Source organism: Diorhabda sublineata, chromosome 1, assembly GCF_026230105.1.
Source record: "Diorhabda sublineata isolate icDioSubl1.1 chromosome 1, icDioSubl1.1, whole genome shotgun sequence".
Taxonomy (NCBI): Eukaryota; Metazoa; Arthropoda; class Insecta; order Coleoptera; family Chrysomelidae; genus Diorhabda; species Diorhabda sublineata.
Genome location: NC_079474.1, coordinates 1,578,822 through 1,601,331, shown reverse-complemented (window position 1 = coordinate 1,601,331; position 22,510 = coordinate 1,578,822). Strand labels below are relative to the sequence as shown.

The window sequence follows — 22,510 nt, the reverse complement described above, 5'->3', positions numbered from 1 at the left end:
TATAAAAAACTGTATATATGAATCGATTACATTTGAAATAACAAGAATGTAAACTTAACATAGCACTAAAGGAAGGTTGTTAAATTGCAATAAATTATATAAAACATTCTAATTTATAAATAAAGGTTTTATTCTTATTGCGGTGTACTACTCAATTATTAGCTAGGTTTAAAATCATTTTATCTATGATCCATACCTATGAAGTGAGCATGTCACTTTTTGAAGTAAACCGTAAATATACGATAGGTTATAAAAATATAAATAAAAATTAGAACGATAAAAAAACCAAAGAAAAAACTCATTTTATTATAAAAATAAAATGGAAGGTTTAATAGAGGACGCTTCAAACATCCGTAACGTCTTACCGTGGATCGAATCCGAAGAAGAAATTTTATTTTTTCTAAAAAATATTCCTCCAGATCATTTTCATTTAAGAATACCGTTGGCATTAAGTCATTTTTTGAATATTAGAGACCAAAATGAAGAAAATACTGAATTAAATATCGAAAGAGACGCCAGAAATATAGTCGTACTCCTACCCGATACCCCGTATATTCTTATTAAAAACTGTCTTAGGGAATTGGGTAAGTTTTTGTAATTATGTCAATAATTTATCGTTATTTTATAATATCTCTATATAAAATTCTTTTTGTGTTGATTTAGGGTTATTTTTTTTTGATTAGTTTAAATTTATTAGGTAATATTTCTAATCGTAAAGAAGTGGTAGTAAAACAATTTTTAAATAAACGGCCTGAATTAAAAAACGTATTAGCCGAACTAAATATTCATAATTCGAATGAAAAACTTGATGTAAACATAAGAAAACGAAATAATCCAGTAGATCCTGAACATAACAAATTAGATAGTGATATAACTCAAATTAAAATTAGAAAAGTCGAGGGTTCTATACAGGAAGTTTCTAACATTGGACAAGCGCCTGATATCAGGTAAATTTTATCGTTTTTTCTCGTATTTAACAAGGTTTTTTTAATTATTTTTATTTATTAGAAACATACCGTGTAGTTCGACTACAAGTGATTGTTCAAAAACCAATCCAGTTGTAATGAATAACGAAATATTACAGACTTATAACCTAATAGATAATTTAAGAGAAGTTTCTCATGCTGCGGAAGATACGGTTAAAAAAATATGCACAGAAATGAATGTATCCACTAATGAAAAACCAGATGTAACAGTATTAAACAAAATATTGAACAAAATTTACGACGAATCTATTATAGAAGTCGACGATAACGATAGTAGTACAACTGTCCTTAGCGATTTCAGCGCTATTAATTCCGATACCGAAAGTTTACCAGAAATACCCAAAGATTATAGTACCAAAGATAATAATAGACCGTTAATCAAACCGGCTACATTGGTAAGAATCATTTTACACTTAACATACATAATTTTATGTGTAATTCCTCACCAAATTCACATAATGTAACGAAATTTGATATGAAGATGTCCTCTAAGGAAAATTGCAATTTTTTAACTAATTTAGGTTATTGTGCCTCATCCTGCGCTTCCATTATATACCTTCTCCTGTACACATTATTAACTCACCTCCCGTCTACCTCGCAAACTGTGGAATCTTCAGTGTATTCACTTGGCTGACTTTTGTAGTCCACAGTCGACAAGAATTAGTCCTGGTCGAAAGTGGATGCCCCAAAATTGGATGTTATCCTCCAATCCAGAGAACATCTCATCTACTAGTGTTTTGTCAACTCGTCCGCACTGAAAACAGTGAGAGGGAACGCTTTGTGTATTTTATTGGTGGTATCTAGATGCCTTGATGGCCAGATTATGGAGGCGCAAAGTCCTATGATCCAATATTAGTAACCAAAGTGATCCCTAAGGTTCCAAGAACAATTATTATAGTTAAAAGTGATCCAAGGAGCCAAAACTAGTTCCTAAAATGATCCTTTAGGTTCTAAGACCAAATTAAATTATTGAAAGTGATCCTATAGATTCCAAGGACCCAATATTAGTTCCAAAAGTGATCCTGTAGGTTACTTAACAATTATCATTGTTAAAAGTGATCCTGTAAACTCCAAGGACTCAAAATTAGTTCTAAAAATGATGCTATATGTTCCAAGAACAAATAAACTAATTGAAAGTGATCCTTAGAGATTCCAAGGACCCAAAATCAGTTCCAAAAGTGATTCTGTAAGTTCCAAGAACAATTATCATTGTTAAAAGTGATCCTGTAAACTCCAAGGACTCAAAATTACTTCCAAAAATGATGCTGTATGCTCAAAGACCAAATAAAGTTATTGAAAGTGATCCTGTAAGTTCCAAGGATACAAAATTAGTTGCAATAGTGATTCTGTTGTTCCAAGGTCACAAAATTAGTTCTAATAGTGATTCTGTAGGTTTCAAGGACACAAAATTAGTTCTGATAGTGATCCTGTAGGTTCCAAAGATTCAAAATTAGTTGCAATAGTGATTCTGTAGGTTCCAATGACACAAAATTAGTTCCAAAAGTGATTCTGTAGATTCCGTGGATACAAAATTAGTTGCAATAGTGATTCTGTAGGTTCCAAGCACACAAATTAGTTCTAATAGTGATTCTGTAGGTTCCAATGACACAAAATTAATTCCAAAAGTGATTCTGTAGGTTCCAAAGATACAAAATTAGTTCCAAAAGTGATTCTGTCGGTTCCAAGGACACAAAATTAGTTCCAAAAGTGATTTTGTCGGTTCCAAGGACACAAAATTAGTTCCAAAAGTGATCCTGTAGGTTTCAAGGACACAAAATTAGTTCTAATAGTGATCCTGTAGGTTTCAAGGACACAAAATTAGTTCTAATAGTGATTCTGTAGGTTCCAAGGACACAAAATTAGTTCCAATAGTGATTCTGTTATTTCAAAGACACAAAATTAGTTCTAATAGTGATTGTGTAGGTTCCAATGACACAAAATTAGTTGCAATAGTGATTCTGTTGTTCCAAGCACACAAAATTAGTTCTAATAGTGATCCTGTAGGTTTCAAGGACACAAAATTAGTTCTAATAGTGATTGTGTAGGTTCCAATGACACAAAATTAGTTGCAATAGTGATTCTGTTGTTCCAAGGTCACAAAATTAGTTCTAATAGTGATGCTGTAGGTTTCAAGGACACAAAATTAGTTCTGATAGTGATCCTGTAGGTTCCAAAGATTCAAAATTAGTTGCAATAATGATTCTGTAGGTTCCAATGACACAAAATTAGTTCCAAAAGTGATTCTGTAGATTCCGTGGATACAAAATTAGTTGCAATAGTGATTCTGTAGGTTCCAAGCACACAAATTAGTTCTAATAGTGATTCTGTAGGTTCCAATGACACAAAATTAATTCCAAAAGTGATTTTGTCGGTTCCAAAGATACAAAATTAGTTCCAAAAGTGATTCTGTCGGTTCCAAGGACACAAAATTAGTTCCAAAAGTGATTTTGTCGGTTCCAAGGACACAAAATTAGTTCCAAAAGTGATCCTGTAGGTTTCAAGGAGACAAAATTAGTTCTAATAGTGATTCTGTAGGTTCCAAGGACACAAAATTAGTTCCAATAGTGATTATGTAGATTTCAAGGACACAAAATTAGTTCCAAAAGTGATTCTGTTATTTCAAAGACACAAAATTAGTTCTAATAGTGATTGTGTAGGTTCCAATAACACAAAATTAGTTGCAATAGTGATTCTGTTGTTCCAAGGTCACAAAATTAGTTCTAATAGTGATTCTGTAGGTTTCAAGGACACAAAATTAGTTCTGATAGTGATCCTGTAGGTTCCAATGACACAAAATTAATTCCAAAAGTGATTCTGTAGGTTCCAAAGATACAAAATTAGTTCCAAAAGTGATTCTGTCGGTTCGAAGGACACAAAATTAGTTCCAAAAGTGATTTTGTCGGTTCCAAGGACACAAAATTAGTTCCAAAAGTGATTTTGTCGGTTCCAAGGACACAAAATTAGTTCCAAAAGTGATCCTGTAGGTTTCAAGGAGACAAAATTAGTTCTAATAGTGATTCTGTAGGTTCCAAGGACACAAAATTAGTTCCAATAGTGATTATGTAGATTTCAAGGACACAAAATTAGTTCCAAAAGTGATTCTGTTATTTCAAAGACACAAAATTAGTTCTAATAGTGATTGTGTAGGTTCCAATGACACAAAATTAGTTGCAATAGTGATTCTGTTGTTCCAAGCACACAAAATTAGTTCTAATAGTGATCCTGTAGGTTTCAAGGACACAAAATTAGTTCTAATAGTGATTGTGTAGGTTCCAATGACACAAAATTAGTTGCAATAGTGATTCTGTTGTTCCAAGGTCACAAAATTAGTTCTAATAGTGATTCTGTAGGTTTCAAGGACACAAAATTAGTTCTGATAGTGATCCTGTAGGTTCCAAAGATTCAAAATTAGTTGCAATAGTGATTCTGTAGGTTGCAATGACACAAAATTAGTTCCAAAAGTGATTCTGTAGATTCCGTGGATACAAAATTAGTTGCAATAGTGATTCTGTAGGTTCCAAGCACACAAATTAGTTTTAATAGTGATTCTGTAGGTTCCAATCACACAAAATTAATTCCAAAAGTGATTCTGTAGGTTCCAAAGATACAAAATTAGTTCCAAAAGTGATTCTGTCGGTTCGAAGGACACAAAATTAGTTCCAAAAGTGATTTTGTCGGTTCCAAGGACACAAAATTAGTTCCAAAAGTGATCCTGTAGGTTTCAAGGACACAAAATTAGTTCTAATAGTGATCCTGTAGGTTTCAAGGACACAAAATTAGTTCTAATAGTGATTCTGTAGGTTCCAAGGACACAAAATTAGTTCCAATAGTGATTATGTAGATTTCAAGGACACAAAATTAGTTCCAAAAGTGATTCTGTTATTTCAAAGACACAAAATTAGTTCTAATAGTGATTGTGTAGGTTCCAATGACACAAAATTAGTTGCAATAGTGATTCTGTTGTTCCAAGCACACAAAATTAGTTCTAATAGTGATCCTGTAGGTTTCAAGGACACAAAATTAGTTCTAATAGTGATTGTGTAGGTTCCAATGACACAAAATTAGTTGCAATAGTGATTCTGTTGTTCCAAGCACACAAAATTAGTTTTAATAGTGATCCTGTAGGTTTCAAGTACACAAAATTAGTTCTAATAGTGATCCTGTAGGTTTCAAGGACACAAAATTAGTTCCAAAAGTGATTCTGTAGGTTCCAATGACACAAAATTAGTTCCAAAAGTGATTCTGTCGGTTCCAAGGACACAAAATTAGTTCCAAAAGTGATCCTGTAGTTTCCAAGGACCCAAAATCAGTTCCAAAAGTGATTCTGTAGATCCTCCGTGCACAACTTGACTACCATGGGATGATTCAGTTCAATTTTACTCCGATTGGAAAGATTCCCACAGTTCCCCGACCCCCTTTGCCCTCCCAACTTTAGCGACGTTAATGTACGTAAGGTATTAAATTTTTTGGAAAAATCGAAATTTTGATTTTTCAAAAACACTTTTTTATAACAAAGTACGTGATGTTGTATATCAAAAGAAAGGGCATTTTGAGTCGAGTAAAAAGACACCACCCCCATCCCTCTAACTCGATCAGTTAAAAAGTTATTGTTATTTTGAAATACTTCGATTGAATTTTGGAAAATTTTCGAAAAAAAAAATTGTTATTTTTCTTAATACCCACGAAAACAATCTTCATAACAAAATTTCGAGGGGAATTAACACGTCGACTGCCAAATTTAGAATAATTCACCCCCTCGAGGCGATCGAATAAAATTACCTCGGCAGCGAACGTGTTAAAGTTCCAATTTCACGTTACAGGTGTTTAATAGTGAAAATAAACCCTCGCCGTCGACATCGACCCATTCCACCACCCCTTATCAATATAACCGAACCCCAGTACCGGCCATGCCCCAGGAATACCTCGATAGAATCGCTCCCAATAACGAAATTATAAAAAAAAACGACGATACCGAAATACGAAACGTCCCGATCGACGAAGAAACAAAAAATTACGACGAAAAATTAGTTTTGCGATTAATAGAAATATTTCCGGACTCGTGTCCCAAATACCTGAGGGAAATATGCGATGGAAAGGAATGGGAGGATCTCGACGATATAGTGACCGTAATATTATCCAAGGAACATCCGAAAAGACCCCAAAGGATACCGAGTCCCGTTAAGGAAGTCGACGTTGAGGAACAGTTGGAAATAGTGAAAGCTCTACTCCCCGACGCGGATCCGACGTACCTGCGATGGAAATGCGAATCGATAGGCAACGACGCCGACGAATTGAACGCGTTCGTAAACGAAGCCAGAGAAAAGAAGAATTACCCCACGATGAAGGAATACCTGAGAAAACAAAAATTCACCGCGCAATCCAAACAATACACGACCGATTTCAATCCGGACAGTTTCGTCGAGTTGTTTCCCGAACCGGAGAAAACGTTCAGGGATCCGAAGAGGACGGTGTCGGTGGATAATTACGCGGCGTTGTATATTTGCAATTTTTTCCAAACGCGCTACGATCGATTACCGTTGAAGACGATCCGATCGATATTGGCGTCGAACGATTACCGCATCTCGATATCCGACGACGAAATGTCGAGACGCACCGAACGCGGTCCGTTGCTGAAGTCTCGCAGAAAACCGAACGGTCTGAAGGATCCGCCCCAGAATATCGCCGTGCTGCAAGAATTGGCGTATCTGACGCACAAACGGGACGTCGACGATTATATAATGGAGAAGAAGCGGTCGGAGGAACGCGAGAGGGACGCGGCCAAGGAGCGCGGTCTAATGGAAACTTGTCGTTGTTGTTTCGACGACGAAGTTATGCCGAATAATTGTTTCGGTTGTCCGGCTGGATGTACGTTTTGCGGGGATTGTATAAGGAGGAGTTGCGAAGTGGCTTTGGGCGACGGGAAAACGGAATTCAGATGTTTGGATAATTGCCGGGAAGAATTTTCGTTGCAGGTGCTGCAGAAGGTGCTACCTCCGAAGATGTTTTCCAAATTGGCGCAAAAGAAAAGTTTGGCGGAAGTTAAAGCTGCGGGTGAGTTTTTAATTTAATTTCGTTTTCGAAATTCGTCGCCGTGTTTTTTGGCGGCTCCGAAGACCCCATCTTTGTGTCAAAAGTCTTAATTTTACGTATCTGTACGAAAGGTCATTATGTTATCCTTGGGACCAAAATTAATTACAAAATTGACCCAATATTAACTCCAAAAGTAATCCTGTTATCAATCCATTGTTAAAAGTGATCCTGTACACTCCAAGGACTCAAAATTAGATCTAAAAATGATGCCGCAAAGTTCCAAGACAAAATAAAGTTATTCAAAGTGATCCTGTACATTCCAAGGACCCAATATTAACTCCAACAGTAATAATCCTGTTATCAATCCATTGTTAAAAGTGATCCTGTACACCCCAAGGACCCAAGATTAACGCCAAAAGTAATCCTGTAGCTTCCAATACCGAAAATACTTGTTGAAAGTGATCCTTTGGATTCTAAGGACTCTATATTAGTTCCAAAGGTGATCCTATAGCTTCCAAGGACTCAAAATTAGTTCTAAAAACGATGCTGCAGGTTACAAGACCCGATATTAGCTCCAAAATTGATACTGTAGGTTCCAAGACCGAAAATACTTGTTGAAAGTAATCCTTTGGATTCTAAGGACTCTATATTAGTTCCAAAGGTGATCCTATAGCTTCCAAGGACTCAAAATTAGTTCTAAAAACGATGCTGCAGGTTACAAGACCCGATATTAGCTCCAAAATTGATACTGTAGGTTCCAAGACCGAAAATACATGTTGAAAGTAATCCTTTGGATTCTAAGGACTCTATATTAGTTCCAAAGGTGATCCTATAGCTTCCAAGGACTCAAAATTAGTTCTAAAAACGATGCTGCAGGTTACAAGACCCGATATTAGCTCCAAAATTGATACTGTAGGTTCCAAGACCGAAAATACTTGTTGAAAGTAATCCTTTGGATTCTAAGGACTCGATATTAGTTCCAAAAGTGATCCAGTAGTTTCCAATACCAAAAATAATTGTTAAAAGTGATCCTGTAAACTCCAAAGACTCAATACGGATTTCAAAAGTAATCCTATAGATTCCAATACCGAAAATACTTGTTGAAAGTGATCCTTTGGATTCTAAGGACTCTATATTAGTTCCAAAGGTGATCCTATAGCTTCCAAGGACTCAAAATTAGTTCTAAAAACGATGCTGCAGGTTACAAGACCCGATATTAGCTCCAAAATTGATACTGTAGGTTCCAAGACCGAAAATACTTGTTGAAAGTAATCCTTTGGATTCTAAGGACTCGATATTAGTTCCAAAAGTGATCCAGTAGTTTCCAATACCAAAAATAATTGTTAAAAGTGATCCTGTAAACTCCAAAGACTCAATACGGATTTCAAAAGTAATCCTATAGATTCCAATACCGAAAATACTTGTTGAAAGTGATCCTTTGGATTCTAAGGACTCTATATTAGTTCCAAAGGTGATCCTATAGCTTCCAAGGACTCAAAATTAGTTCTAAAAACGATGCTGCAGGTTACAAGACCCGATATTAGCTCCAAAATTGATACTGTAGGTTCCAAGACCGAAAATACTTGTTGAAAGTAATCCTTTGGATTCTAAGGACTCTATATTAGTTCCAAAGGTGATCCTATAGCTTCCAAGGACTCAAAATTAGTTCTAAAAACGATGCTGCAGGTTACAAGACCCGATATTAGCTCCAAAATTGATACTGTAGGTTCCAAGACCGAAAATACATGTTGAAAGTAATCCTTTGGATTCTAAGGACTCTATATTAGTTCCAAAGGTGATCCTATAGCTTCCAAGGACTCAAAATTAGTTCTAAAAACGATGCTGCAGGTTACAAGACCCGATATTAGCTCCAAAATTGATACTGTAGGTTCCAAGACCGAAAATACTTGTTGAAAGTAATCCTTTGGATTCTAAGGACTCGATATTAGTTCCAAAGGTGATCCTATAGCTTCCAAGGACTCAAAATTAGTTCTAAAAACGATGCTGCAGGTTACAAGACCCGATATTAGCTCCAAAATTGATACTGTAGGTTCCAAGACCGAAAATACATGTTGAAAGTAATCCTTTGGATTCTAAGGACTCTATATTAGTTCCAAAGGTGATCCTATAGCTTCCAAGGACTCAAAATTAGTTCTAAAAACGATGCTGCAGGTTACAAGACCCGATATTAGCTCCAAAATTGATACTGTAGGTTCCAAGACCGAAAATACATGTTGAAAGTAATCCTTTGGATTCTAAGGACTCTATATTAGTTCCAAAGGTGATCCTATAGCTTCCAAGGACTCAAAATTAGTTCTAAAAACGATGCTGCAGGTTACAAGACCCGATATTAGCTCCAAAATTGATACTGTAGGTTCCAAGACCGAAAATACTTGTTGAAAGTAATCCTTTGGATTCTAAGGACTCGATATTAGTTCCAAAGGTGATCCTATAGCTTCCAAGGACTCAAAATTAGTTCTAAAAACGATGCTGCAGGTTACAAGACCCGATATTAGCTCCAAAATTGATACTGTAGGTTCCAAGACCGAAAATACATGTTGAAAGTAATCCTTTGGATTCTAAGGACTCTATATTAGTTCCAAAGGTGATCCTATAGCTTCTAAGGACTCAAAATTAGTTCTAAAAACGATGCTGCACGTTACAAGACCCGATATTAGCTCCAAAATTGATACTGTAGGTTCCAAGACCGAAAATACTTGTTGAAAGTAATCCTTTGGATTCTAAGGACTCTATATTAGTTCCAAAGGTGATCCTATAGCTTCCAAGGACTCAAAATTAGTTCTAAAAACGATGCTGCAGGTTACAAGACCCGATATTAGCTCCAAAATTGATACTGTAGGTTCCAAGACCGAAAATACTTGTTGAAAGTAATCCTTTGGATTCTAAGGACTCGATATTAGTTCCAAAAGTGATCCAGTAGTTTCCAATACCAAAAATAATTGTTAAAAGTGATCCTGTAAACTCCAAAGACTCAATACGGATTTCAAAAGTAATCCTGTAGATTCCGAGGACCTAATATCAGTTTCTGAGCTGATCCTGTTGGTTCCAAGACCAAATATTATTGATCCTGTAGATTCTAAAATCAGATATTAGTATGAAAATTAACCCGTGGATTTCTAAATATCTTAAATTCAGTTAGTTTTGCAAAATTTGTAGTGGAACTTTTGAAAAAATTAAAAAAAAATATCTAAGCCACTGATTCGATCGATTTCTTATTGAAAATCGCGTCGAAAACGATTAAATTCCACCAAAAATTAGTTTTTTTTTTATTTTCAATTTTGGTCCCTGCTTTTTAATTTTTTTTCTATATTATGTAACAAATACTTTTATTTCCTACAGGGTATTTCATTTATTTCCGTTGTCTTTTCGATTTACCTACTTTCATATTTTGACTGTTATTTAATGCTAAAGGTTATACAGGGTCTTCCAAAACATTGTGTAACATTAAATGGTTATACAGGGCGTTCCGAAACATTAAATAGTTATACAGGGCGTTCCAAAACATTAAATAGTTATACAGGGCGTTCCAAAACATTGTGTAACATTAAATGGTTATACAGGGCGTTCCAAAACATTGTGTAACATTAAATGGTTATACAGGGCGTTCCGAAACATTAAATGGTTATACAGGGCGTTCCGAAACATTAAATAGTTATACAGGGCGTTCCAAAACATTGTGTAACATTAAATGGTTATACAGGGCGTTCCAAAACATTGTGTAACATTAAATGGTTATACAGGGCGTTCCGAAACATTAAATGGTTATACAGGGCGTTCCGAAACATTGTGTAACATTAAATGGTTATACAGGGCGTTCCAAAACATTAAATAGTTATACAGGGCGTTCCAAAACATTGTGTAACATTAAATGGTTATACAGGGCGTTCCGAAACATTAAATAGTTATACAGGGCGTTCCAAAACATTGTGTAACATTAAATGGTTATACAGGGCGTTCCAAAACATTGTGTAACATTAAATGGTTATACAGGGCGTTCCGAAACATTGTGTAACATTAAATGGTTATACAGGGCGTTCCGAAACATTGTGTAACATTAAATGGTTATACAGGGCGTTCCGAAACATTGTATAACATTAAATGGTTATACAGGGCGTTCCGAAACATTGTGTAACATTAAATGGTTATACAGGGAGTTCCGAAACATTGTGTAACATTAAATGGTTATACAGGGCGTTCCGAAACATTGTGTAACATTAAATGGTTATACAGGGCGTTCCAAAACATTGTGTAACATTAAATGGTTATACAGGGCGTTCCGAAACATTGTGTAACATTAAATGGTTATACAGGGCGTTCCGAAACATTGTGTAACATTAAATGGTTATACAGGGAGTTCCGAAACATTGTGTAACATTAAATGGTTATACAGGGCGTTCCGAAACATTGTGTAACATTAAATGGTTATACAGGGCGTTCCGAAACATTGTATAACATTAAATGGTTATACAGGGCGTTCCGAAACATTGTGTAACATTAAATGGTTATACAGGGCGTTCCAAAACATTGTGTAACATTAAATGGTTATACAGGGCGTTCCGAAACATTGTGTAACATTAAATGGTTATACAGGGCGTTCCGAAACATTGTGTAACATTAAATGGTTATACAGGGCGTTCCGAAACATTGTATAACATTAAATGGTTATACAGGGCGTTCCGAAACATTGTGTAACATTAAATGGTTATACAGGGCGTTCCGAAACATTGTGTAACATTAAATGGTTATACAGGGAGTTCCGAAACATTGTGTAACATTAAATGGTTATACAGGGCGTTCCGAAACATTGTATAACATTAAATGGTTATACAGGGCGTTCCGAAACATTGTGTAACATTAAATGGTTATACAGGGTGTTCCGAAACATTGTGTAACATTAAATGGTTATACAGGGAGTTCCGAAACATTGTGTAACATTAAATGGTTATACAGGGCGTTCCGAAACATTGTGTAACATTAAATGGTTATACAGGGCGTTCCAAAACATTGTGTAACATTAAATGGTTATACAGGGCGTTCCGAAACATTGTGTAACATTAAATGGTTATACAGGGCGTTCCGAAACATTGTGTAACATTAAATGGTTATACAGGGCGTTCCGAAACATTGTGTAACATTAAATGGTTATACAGGGCGTTCCGAAACATTGTGTAACATTAAATGGTTATACAGGGCGTTCCGAAACATTGTATAACATTAAATGGTTATACAGGGCGTTCCGAAACATTGTGTAACATTAAATGGTTATACAGGGCGTTCCAAAACATTGTGTAACATTAAATGGTTATACAGGGCGTTCCGAAACATTGTGTAACATTAAATGGTTATACAGGGCGTTCCGAAACATTGTGTAACATTAAATGGTTATACAGGGCGTTCCGAAACATTGTATAACATTAAATGGTTATACAGGGCGTTCCGAAACATTGTGTAACATTAAATGGTTATACAGGGCGTTCCGAAACATTGTGTAACATTAAATGGTTATACAGGGAGTTCCGAAACATTGTGTAACATTAAATGGTTATACAGGGCGTTCCGAAACATTGTGTAACATTAAATGGTTATACAGGGCGTTCCAAAACATTGTGTAACATTAAATGGTTATACAGGGCGTTCCGAAACATTGTGTAACATTAAATGGTTATACAGGGCGTTCCGAAACATTGTGTAACATTAAATGGTTATACAGGGCGTTCCGAAACATTGTGTAACATTAAATGGTTATACAGGGCGTTCCGAAACATTGTGTAACATTAAATGGTTATACAGGGCGTTCCGAAACATTGTATAACATTAAATGGTTATACAGGGCGTTCCGAAACATTGTGTAACATTAAATGGTTATACAGGGCGTTCCAAAACATTGTGTAACATTAAATGGTTATACAGGGCGTTCCGAAACATTGTGTAACATTAAATGGTTATACAGGGCGTTCCGAAACATTGTGTAACATTAAATGGTTATACAGGGCGTTCCGAAACATTGTATAACATTAAATGGTTATACAGGGCGTTCCGAAACATTGTGTAACATTAAATGGTTATACAGGGCGTTCCGAAACATTGTGTAACATTAAATGGTTATACAGGGAGTTCCGAAACATTGTGTAACATTAAATGGTTATACAGGGCGTTCCGAAACATTGTGTAACATTAAATGGTTATACAGGGCGTTCCAAAACATTGTGTAACATTAAATGGTTATACAGGGCGTTCCGAAACATTGTGTAACATTAAATGGTTATACAGGGCGTTCCGAAACATTGTGTAACATTAAATGGTTATACAGGGCGTTCCGAAACATTGTGTAACATTAAATGGTTATACAGGGCGTTCCAAAACATTGTGTAACATTAAATGGTTATACAGGGCGTTCCGAAACATTGTGTAACATTAAATGGTTATACAGGGCGTTCCGAAACATTGTGTAACATTAAATGGTTATACAGGGCGTTCCGAAACATTGTGTAACATTAAATGGTTATACAGGGCGTTCCGAAACATTGTGTAACATTAAATGGTTATACAGGGCGTTCCGAAACATTGTGTAACATTAAATGGTTATACAGGGCGTTCCGAAACATTGTGTAACATTAAATGGTTATACAGGGCGTTCCAAAACATTAAATAGTTATACAGGGCGTTCCAAAACATTGTGTAACATTAAATGGTTATACAGGGCGTTCCGAAACATTAAATAGTTATACAGGGCGTTCCAAAACATTGTGTAACATTAAATGGTTATACAGGGCGTTCCAAAACATTGTGTAACATTAAATGGTTATACAGGGCGTTCCGAAACATTGTGTAACATTAAATGGTTATACAGGGCGTTCCGAAACATTGTGTAACATTAAATGGTTATACAGGGCGTTCCGAAACATTGTATAACATTAAATGGTTATACAGGGCGTTCCGAAACATTGTGTAACATTAAATGGTTATACAGGGCGTTCCGAAACATTGTGTAACATTAAATGGTTATACAGGGAGTTCCGAAACATTGTGTAACATTAAATGGTTATACAGGGCGTTCCGAAACATTGTGTAACATTAAATGGTTATACAGGGCGTTCCAAAACATTGTGTAACATTAAATGGTTATACAGGGCGTTCCGAAACATTGTGTAACATTAAATGGTTATACAGGGCGTTCCGAAACATTGTGTAACATTAAATGGTTATACAGGGCGTTCCAAAACATTGTGTAACATTAAATGGTTATACAGGGCGTTCCGAAACATTAAATGGTTATACAGGGCGTTCCGAAACATTGTGTAACATTAAATGGTTATACAGGGCGTTCCGAAACATTGTGTAACATTAAATGGTTATACAGGGAGTTCCGAAACATTGTGTAACATTAAATGGTTATACAGGGCGTTCCGAAACATTGTGTAACATTAAATGGTTATACAGGGCGTTCCAAAACATTGTGTAACATTAAATGGTTATACAGGGAGTTCCGAAACATTGTGTAACATTAAATGGTTATACAGTTTGTTCCGAAACATTGTGTAACATTAGATGGTTATACAGGGCGTTCCGAAACATTGTGTAACATTAAATGGTTATACAGGGCGTTCCGAAACATTGTATAACATTAAATGGTTATACAGGGCGTTCCGAAACATTGTGTAACATTAAATGGTTATACAGGGAGTTCCGAAACATTGTGTAACATTAAATGGTTATACAGGGCGTTCCGAAACATTGTGTAACATTAAATGGTTATACAGGGCGTTCCGAAACATTGTGTAACATTAGATGGTTATACAGGGCGTTCCGAAACATTGTGTAACATTAAATGGTTATACAGGGCGTTCCGAAACATTGTATAACATTAAATGGTTATACAGGGCGTTCCGAAACATTGTGTAACATTAAATGGTTATACAGGGCGTTCCGAAACATTGTGTAACATTAAATGGTTATACAGGGCGTTCCGAAACATTGTATAACATTAAATGGTTATACAGGGCGTTCCGAAACATTGTGTAACATTAAATGGTTATACAGGGCGTTCCGAAACATTGTATAACATTAAATGGTTATACAGGGCGTTCCGAAACATTGTGTAACATTAAATGGTTATACAGGGCGTTCCGAAACATTGTGTAACATTAAATGGTTATACAGGGCGTTCCGAAACATTGTATAACATTAAATGGTTATACAGGGCGTTCCGAAACATTGTGTAACATTAAATGGTTATACAGGGCGTTCCGAAACATTGTATAACATTAAATGGTTATACAGGGCGTTCCGAAACATTGTGTAACATTAAATGGTTATACAGGGAGTTCCGAAACATTGTGTAACATTAAATGGTTATACAGGGCGTTCCGAAACATTGTGTAACATTAAATGGTTATACAGGGCGTTCCGAAACATTGTGTAACATTAGATGGTTATACAGGGCGTTCCGAAACATTGTGTAACATTAAATGGTTATACAGGGCGTTCCGAAACATTGTATAACATTAAATGGTTATACAGGGCGTTCCGAAACATTGTATAACATTAAATGGTTATACAGGGCGTTCCGAAACATTGTATAACATTAAATGGTTATACAGGGCGTTCCGAAACATTGTGTAACATTAAATGGTTATACAGGGAGTTCCGAAACATTGTGTAACATTAAATGGTTATACAGGGCGTTCCGAAACATTGTGTAACATTAAATGGTTATACAGGGCGTTCCGAAACATTGTATAACATTAAATGGTTATACAGGGCGTTCCGAAACATTGTGTAACATTAAATGGTTATACAGGGCGTTCCGAAACATTGTGTAACATTAAATGGTTATACAGGGCGTTCCGAAACATTGTATAACATTAAATGGTTATACAGGGCGTTCCGAAACATTGTGTAACATTAAATGGTTATACAGGGAGTTCCGAAACATTGTGTAACATTAAATGGTTATACAGGGAGTTCCGAAACATTGTGTAACATTAAATGGTTATACAGGGCGTTCCGAAACATTGTGTAACATTAAATGGTTATACAGGGCGTTCCGAAACATTGTGTAACATTAAATGGTTATACAGGGAGTTCCGAAACATTGTGTAACATTAAATGGTTATACAGGGCGTTCCGAAACATTGTGTAACATTAAATGGTTATACAGGGCGTTCCGAAACATTGTATAACATTAAATGGTTATACAGGGCGTTCCGAAACATCGTGTAACATTAAATGGTTATACAGGGCGTTCCGAAACATTGTGTAACATTAAATGGTTATACAGGGCGTTCCGAAACATTGTATAACATTAAATGGTTATACAGGGCGTTCCGAAACATCGTGTAACATTAAATGGTTATACAGGGCGTTCCGAAACATTGTGTAACATTAAATGGTTATACAGGGCGTTCCGAAACATTGTATAACATTAAATGGTTATACAGGGCGTTCCGAAACATTGTATAACATTAAATGGTTATACAGGGCGTTCCGAAACATTGTGTAACATTAAATGGTTATACAGGGAGTTCCGAAACATTGTGTAACATTAAATGGTTATACAGGGCGTTCCGAAACATTGTATAACATTAAATGGTTATACAGGGCGTTCCGAAACATTGTATAACATTAAATGGTTATACAGGGCGTTCCGAAACATTGTATAACATTAAATGGTTATACAGGGCGTTCCGAAACATTGTGTAACATTAAATGGTTATACAGGGCGTTCCGAAACATTGTATAACATTAAATGGTTATACAGGGCGTTCCGAAACATTGTATAACATTAAATGGTTATACAGGGCGTTCCGAAACATTGTGTAACATTAAATGGTTATACAGGGCGTTCCGAAACATTGTATAACATTAAATGGTTATACAGGGCGTTCCGAAACATTGTGTAACATTAAATGGTTATACAGGGAGTTCCGAAACATTGTGTAACATTAAATGGTTATACAGGGCGTTCCGAAACATTGTGTAACATTAGATGGTTATACAGGGCGTTTCGAAACATTGTGTAACATTAGATGGTTATACAGGGCGTTCCGAAACATTGTATAACATTAAATGGTTATACAGGGCGTTCCGAAACATTGTGTAACATTAGATGGTTATACAGGGCGTTCCGAAACATTGTGTAACATTAAATGGTTATACAGGGAGTTCCGAAACATTGTGTAACATTAAATGGTTATACAGGGCGTTCCGAAACATTGTGTAACATTAGATGGTTATACAGGGCGTTCCGAAACATTGTGTAACATTAAATGGTTATACAGGGCGTTCCGAAACATTGTGTAACATTAAATGGTTATACAGGGAGTTCCGAAACATTGTGTAACATTAAATGGTTATACAGGGCGTTCCGAAACATTGTGTAACATTAGATGGTTATACAGGGCGTTCCGAAACATTGTGTAACATTAAATGGTTATACAGGGCGTTCCGAAACATTGTGTAACATTAGATGGTTATACAGGGCGTTCCGAAACATTGTGTAACATTAAATGGTTATACAGGGCGTTCCGAAACATTGTGTAACATTAAATGGTTATACAGGGAGTTCCGAAACATTGTGTAACATTAAATGGTTATACAGGGAGTTCCGAAACATTGTGTAACATTAAATGGTTATACAGGGCGTTCCGAAACATTGTGTAACATTAGATGGTTATACAGGGCGTTCCGAAACATTGTGTAACATTAAATGGTTATACAGGGCGTTCCGAAACATTGTATAACATTAAATGGTTATACAGGGCGTTCCGAAACATTGTGTAACATTAAATGGTTATACAGGGAGTTCCGAAACATTGTGTAACATTAAATGGTTATACAGGGCGTTCCGAAACATTGTGTAACATTAGATGGTTATACAGGGCGTTTCGAAACATTGTGTAACATTAGATGGTTATACAGGGCGTTCCGAAACATTGTATAACATTAAATGGTTATACAGGGCGTTCCGAAACATTGTGTAACATTAGATGGTTATACAGGGCGTTCCGAAACATTGTGTAACATTAAATGGTTATACAGGGAGTTCCGAAACATTGTGTAACATTAAATGGTTATACAGGGCGTTCCGAAACATTGTGTAACATTAGATGGTTATACAGGGCGTTCCGAAACATTGTGTAACATTAAATGGTTATACAGGGCGTTCCGAAACATTGTGTAACATTAAATGGTTATACAGGGAGTTCCGAAACATTGTGTAACATTAAATGGTTATACAGGGCGTTCCGAAACATTGTGTAACATTAGATGGTTATACAGGGCGTTCCGAAACATTGTGTAACATTAAATGGTTATACAGGGCGTTCCGAAACATTGTGTAACATTAGATGGTTATACAGGGCGTTCCGAAACATTGTGTAACATTAAATGGTTATACAGGGCGTTCCGAAACATTGTGTAACATTAAATGGTTATACAGGGAGTTCCGAAACATTGTGTAACATTAAATGGTTATACAGGGAGTTCCGAAACATTGTGTAACATTAAATGGTTATACAGGGCGTTCCGAAACATTGTGTAACATTAGATGGTTATACAGGGCGTTCCGAAACATTGTGTAACATTAGATGGTTATACAGGGCGTTCCGAAACATTGTGTAACATTAAATGGTTATACAGGGAGTTCCGAAACATTGTGTAACATTAAATGGTTATACAGGGCGTTCCGAAACATTGTGTAACATTAGATGGTTATACAGGGCGTTCCGAAACATTGTGTAACATTAAATGGTTATACAGGGCGTTCCGAAACATTGTATAACATTAAATGGTTATACAGGGCGTTCCGAAACATTGTGTAACATTAAATGGTTATACAGGGCGTTCCGAAACATTGTGTAACATTAAATGGTTATACAGGGCGTTCCGAAACATTGTGTAACATTAAATGGTTATACAGGGCGTTCCGAAACATTGTGTAACATTAGATGGTTATACAGGGCGTTTCGAAACATTGTGTAACATTAAATGGTTATACAGGGCGTTCCGAAACATTGTGTAACATTAAATGGTTATACAGGGCGTTCCGAAACATTGTGTAACATTAAATGGTTATACAGGGAGTTCCAAAACATTGTGTAACATTAAATTGTTATACAGGGTCTACCGTAACTATTACGTGTTATACCGAGTGGTTAAAAAAAACTATTTTTATCCGATACAGGTATAGAAGAATTGGAATTTTGTCCTTTTTGCGATTTCGCCAGCATTCCCGTAGAAAACGACAAAATATTCCGTTGCCTTAATCCGGATTGTATGAAAGAATCGTGTAGATTATGTAAAGAAGAAAATCACGTGCCGTACAAATGCGACGAATTAGAAAAGGACGAAGACGTTAGAGCTCGCATTTTCGTCGAAAATCAAATGACCGAAGCCCTATTGTGCAAATGTTACAAGTGCGGTACCAGTTTTTTCAAAGAAGAAGGTTGCAATAAGATGACGTGTACGTGCGGCGCGAATATGTGTTACGTTTGCAAACAACCGGTTAAAGATTACAAACATTTCAACGGCATAGGCGGTACCGAGTTCCATTTGTGCCCTTTGTACAGCGATACCAACGAGATAAATAAGAGGAACGTCTCCCTGGCCGCCGAACAAGCCAAATCCAAAATAGATCCCGCTAAATTGAAGGTAAATTATTTTATTTTTCGTACGTACCTCGTATGTTATTTTGTTTTTTTGGTAATTTCGCGTTAAGGTCGATCCCGCTTTGGACGTGACGGAGCATTACGAAAAAAGGAAAAAGGAGTTGCCAGTGGAGCCCTATCTCGAGCTGCTGAATCAACAGATGCAGTTGCATTATCTTCAAGGGCAGAGGGGGGGTCGTAGGCGTCAACAACATTTCCATCATCATCATCATCACCATCATCATCAACATCCTTAATTTTTATTTTTTTAATTTTCGTGTATAGATTGTTTGATATTTGTATTAACGTACTTTGAATGATTGGGGATGATGTGTTTCTAATTATTTTGGGGTTTCGGAAAATGTTTTATAACGGATATATATTGTGTTTATTGTATGTTTTGTTGAATCGATTTTTTCAATTTGGTTGTTTGGAAATTTTCGTCAAAATTTGGTTCAATTCCACCAAAAATCATTTTTTCAAGAATCTTGATACGCCACTGGTTTTTATTTGTGTTTAAAACGGTTCGTTATAAATTTTTTGTGAAAATTGAGTGGATTTTTCAAAATTTGTAACTAAACAATTCGAAAAGTTCGTTAAAAAAATGTCTACGCCTCTGGTTTGATCGATTTCTAATTGAAAATTTTCGTCAAAATTTGGTTCAATTCCACCAAAAATCATTTTTTCAAGAATCTTGATACGCCACTGGTTTCTATTTGTATTAGAAACGGCTCGTTATAAATTTTTTGTGAATATTGAGTGGATTTTTCAAAATTTGTAACTAAACAATTCGAAAAGTTCGTTAAAAAATGTCTACGCCTCTGGTTTGATCGATTTCTAATTGAAAATTTTCGTCAAAATTTGGTTCAATTCCACCAAAAATCATTTTTTCAAGAATCTTGATACGCCACTGGCTTTTATTTGTGTTTAAAACGGTTCGTTATAAATTTTTTGTGAAAATTGAGTGGATTTTTCAAAATTTGTAACTAAACAATTCGAAAAGTTCGTTAAAAAAATGTCTACGCCACTGATTCGATCGATTTCTAATTGAAAATTTTCGTCAAAATTTGGTTCAATTCCACCAAAAATCATTTTTTCAAGAATCTTGATACGCCACTGGTTTTTATTTGTATTAGAAACGGCTCGTTATAAATTTTTTGTGAAAATTGAGTGGATTTTTCAAAATTTGTAACTAAACAATTCGAAAAGTTCGTTAAAAAAATGTCTACGCCTCTGGTTTGATCGATTTCTAATTGAAAATTTTCGTCAAAATTTGGTTCAATTCCACCAAAAATAATTTTTTCAAGAATCTTGATACGCCACTGGTTTTTATTTGTGTTTAAAACGGTTCGTTATAAATTTTTTGTGAATATTGAGTGGATTTTTCAAAATTTGTAACTAAACAATTCGAAAAGTTCGTTAAAAAAATGTCTACGCCACTGATTCGATCGATTTCTAATTGAAAATTTTCGTCAAAATTTGGTTCAATTCCACCAAAAATCATTTTTTCAAGAATCTTGATACGCCACTGGTTTTTATTTGTATTAGAAACGGCTCGTTATAAATTTTTTGTGAATATTGAGTGGATTTTTCAAAATTTGTAACTAAACAATTCGAAAAGCTCGTTAAAAAAATGTCTACGCCTCTGGTTTGATCGATTTCTAATTGAAAATTTTCGTCAAAATTTGGTTCAATTCCACCAAAAATCATTTTTTCAAGAATCTTGATACGCCACTGGCTTTTATTTGTGTTTAAAACGGTTCGTTATAAATTTTTTGTGAAAATTGAGTGGATTTTTCAAAATTTGTAACTAAACAATTCGAAAAGTTCGTTAAAAAAATGTCTACGCCACTGATTCGATCGATTTCTAATTGAAAATTTTCGTCAAAATTTGGTTCAATTCCACCAAAAATCATTTTTTCAAGAATCTTGATACGCCACTGGTTTTTATTTGTATTAGAAACGGCTCGTTATAAATTTTTTGTGAAAATTGAGTGGATTTTTCAAAATTTGTAACTAAACAATTCGAAAAGTTCGTTAAAAAAATGTCTACGCCACTGATTCGATCGATTTCTAATTGAAAATTTTCGTCAAAATTTGGTTCAATTCCACCAAAAATCATTTTTTCAAGAATCTTGATACGCCACTGGTTTTTATTTGTATTAGAAACGGCTCGTTATAAATTTTTTGTGAATATTGAGTGGATTTTTCAAAATTTGTAACTAAACAATTCGAAAAGTTCGTTAAAAAAATGTCTACGCCTCTGGTTTGATCGATTTCTAATTGAAAATTTTCGTCAAAATTTGGTTCAATTCCACCAAAAATAATTTTTTCAAGAATCTTGATACGCCACTGGTTTTTATTTGTGTTTAAAACGGTTCGTTATAAATTTTTTGTGAATATTGAGTGGATTTTTCAAAATTTGTAACTAAACAATTCGAAAAGTTCGTTAAAAAAATGTCTACGCCACTGATTCGATCGATTTCTAATTGAAAATTTTCGTCAAAATTTGGTTCAATTCCACCAAAAATCATTTTTTCAAGAATCTTGATACGCCACTGGTTTTTATTTGTATTAGAAACGGCTCGTTATAAATTTTTTGTGAATATTGAGTGGATTTTTCAAAATTTGTAACTAAACAATTCGAAAAGTTCGTTAAAAAAATGTCTACGCCTCTGGTTTGATCGATTTCTAATTGAAAATTTTCGTCAAAATTTGGTTCAATTCCACCAAAAATCATTTTTTCAAGAATCTTGATACGCCACTGGCTTTTATTTGTGTTTAAAACGGTTCGTTATAAATTTTTTGTGAAAATTGAGTGGATTT

The 22,510-nt window shown here is 35.3% G+C and overlaps 1 protein-coding gene across 1 annotated transcript; it reads left to right on the top strand.

Moving 5' to 3' along the window:
• The first annotated feature begins 221 nt into the window (after positions 1-221).
• On the top strand, positions 222-20,854 carry LOC130448505 (uncharacterized). Its single transcript, XM_056785931.1, has 6 exons — positions 222-584; positions 698-947; positions 1,009-1,381; positions 5,807-7,037; positions 19,222-19,688; positions 19,756-20,854. The coding sequence occupies exons 1-6, from the start codon at positions 320-322 to the stop codon at positions 19,939-19,941; spliced, it is 2,772 nt and encodes a 923-aa protein (XP_056641909.1). The 5' UTR covers positions 222-319; the 3' UTR covers positions 19,942-20,854.
• The last annotated feature ends 1,656 nt before the right edge of the window (positions 20,855-22,510 follow it).

Coding starts and splice junctions, on each gene's coding strand:
- LOC130448505 (XM_056785931.1), top strand. CDS start 320: ATGGAAGGTTTAATAGAGGACGCTTCAAACATCCGTAACGTCTTACCG. Junction 948..1,008: donor GGACAAGCGCCTGATATCAG/GTAAATTTTATC, acceptor TTTATTTATTAG/AAACATACCGTGTAGTTCGA. Junction 19,689..19,755: donor TAGATCCCGCTAAATTGAAG/GTAAATTATTTT, acceptor TTTCGCGTTAAG/GTCGATCCCGCTTTGGACGT.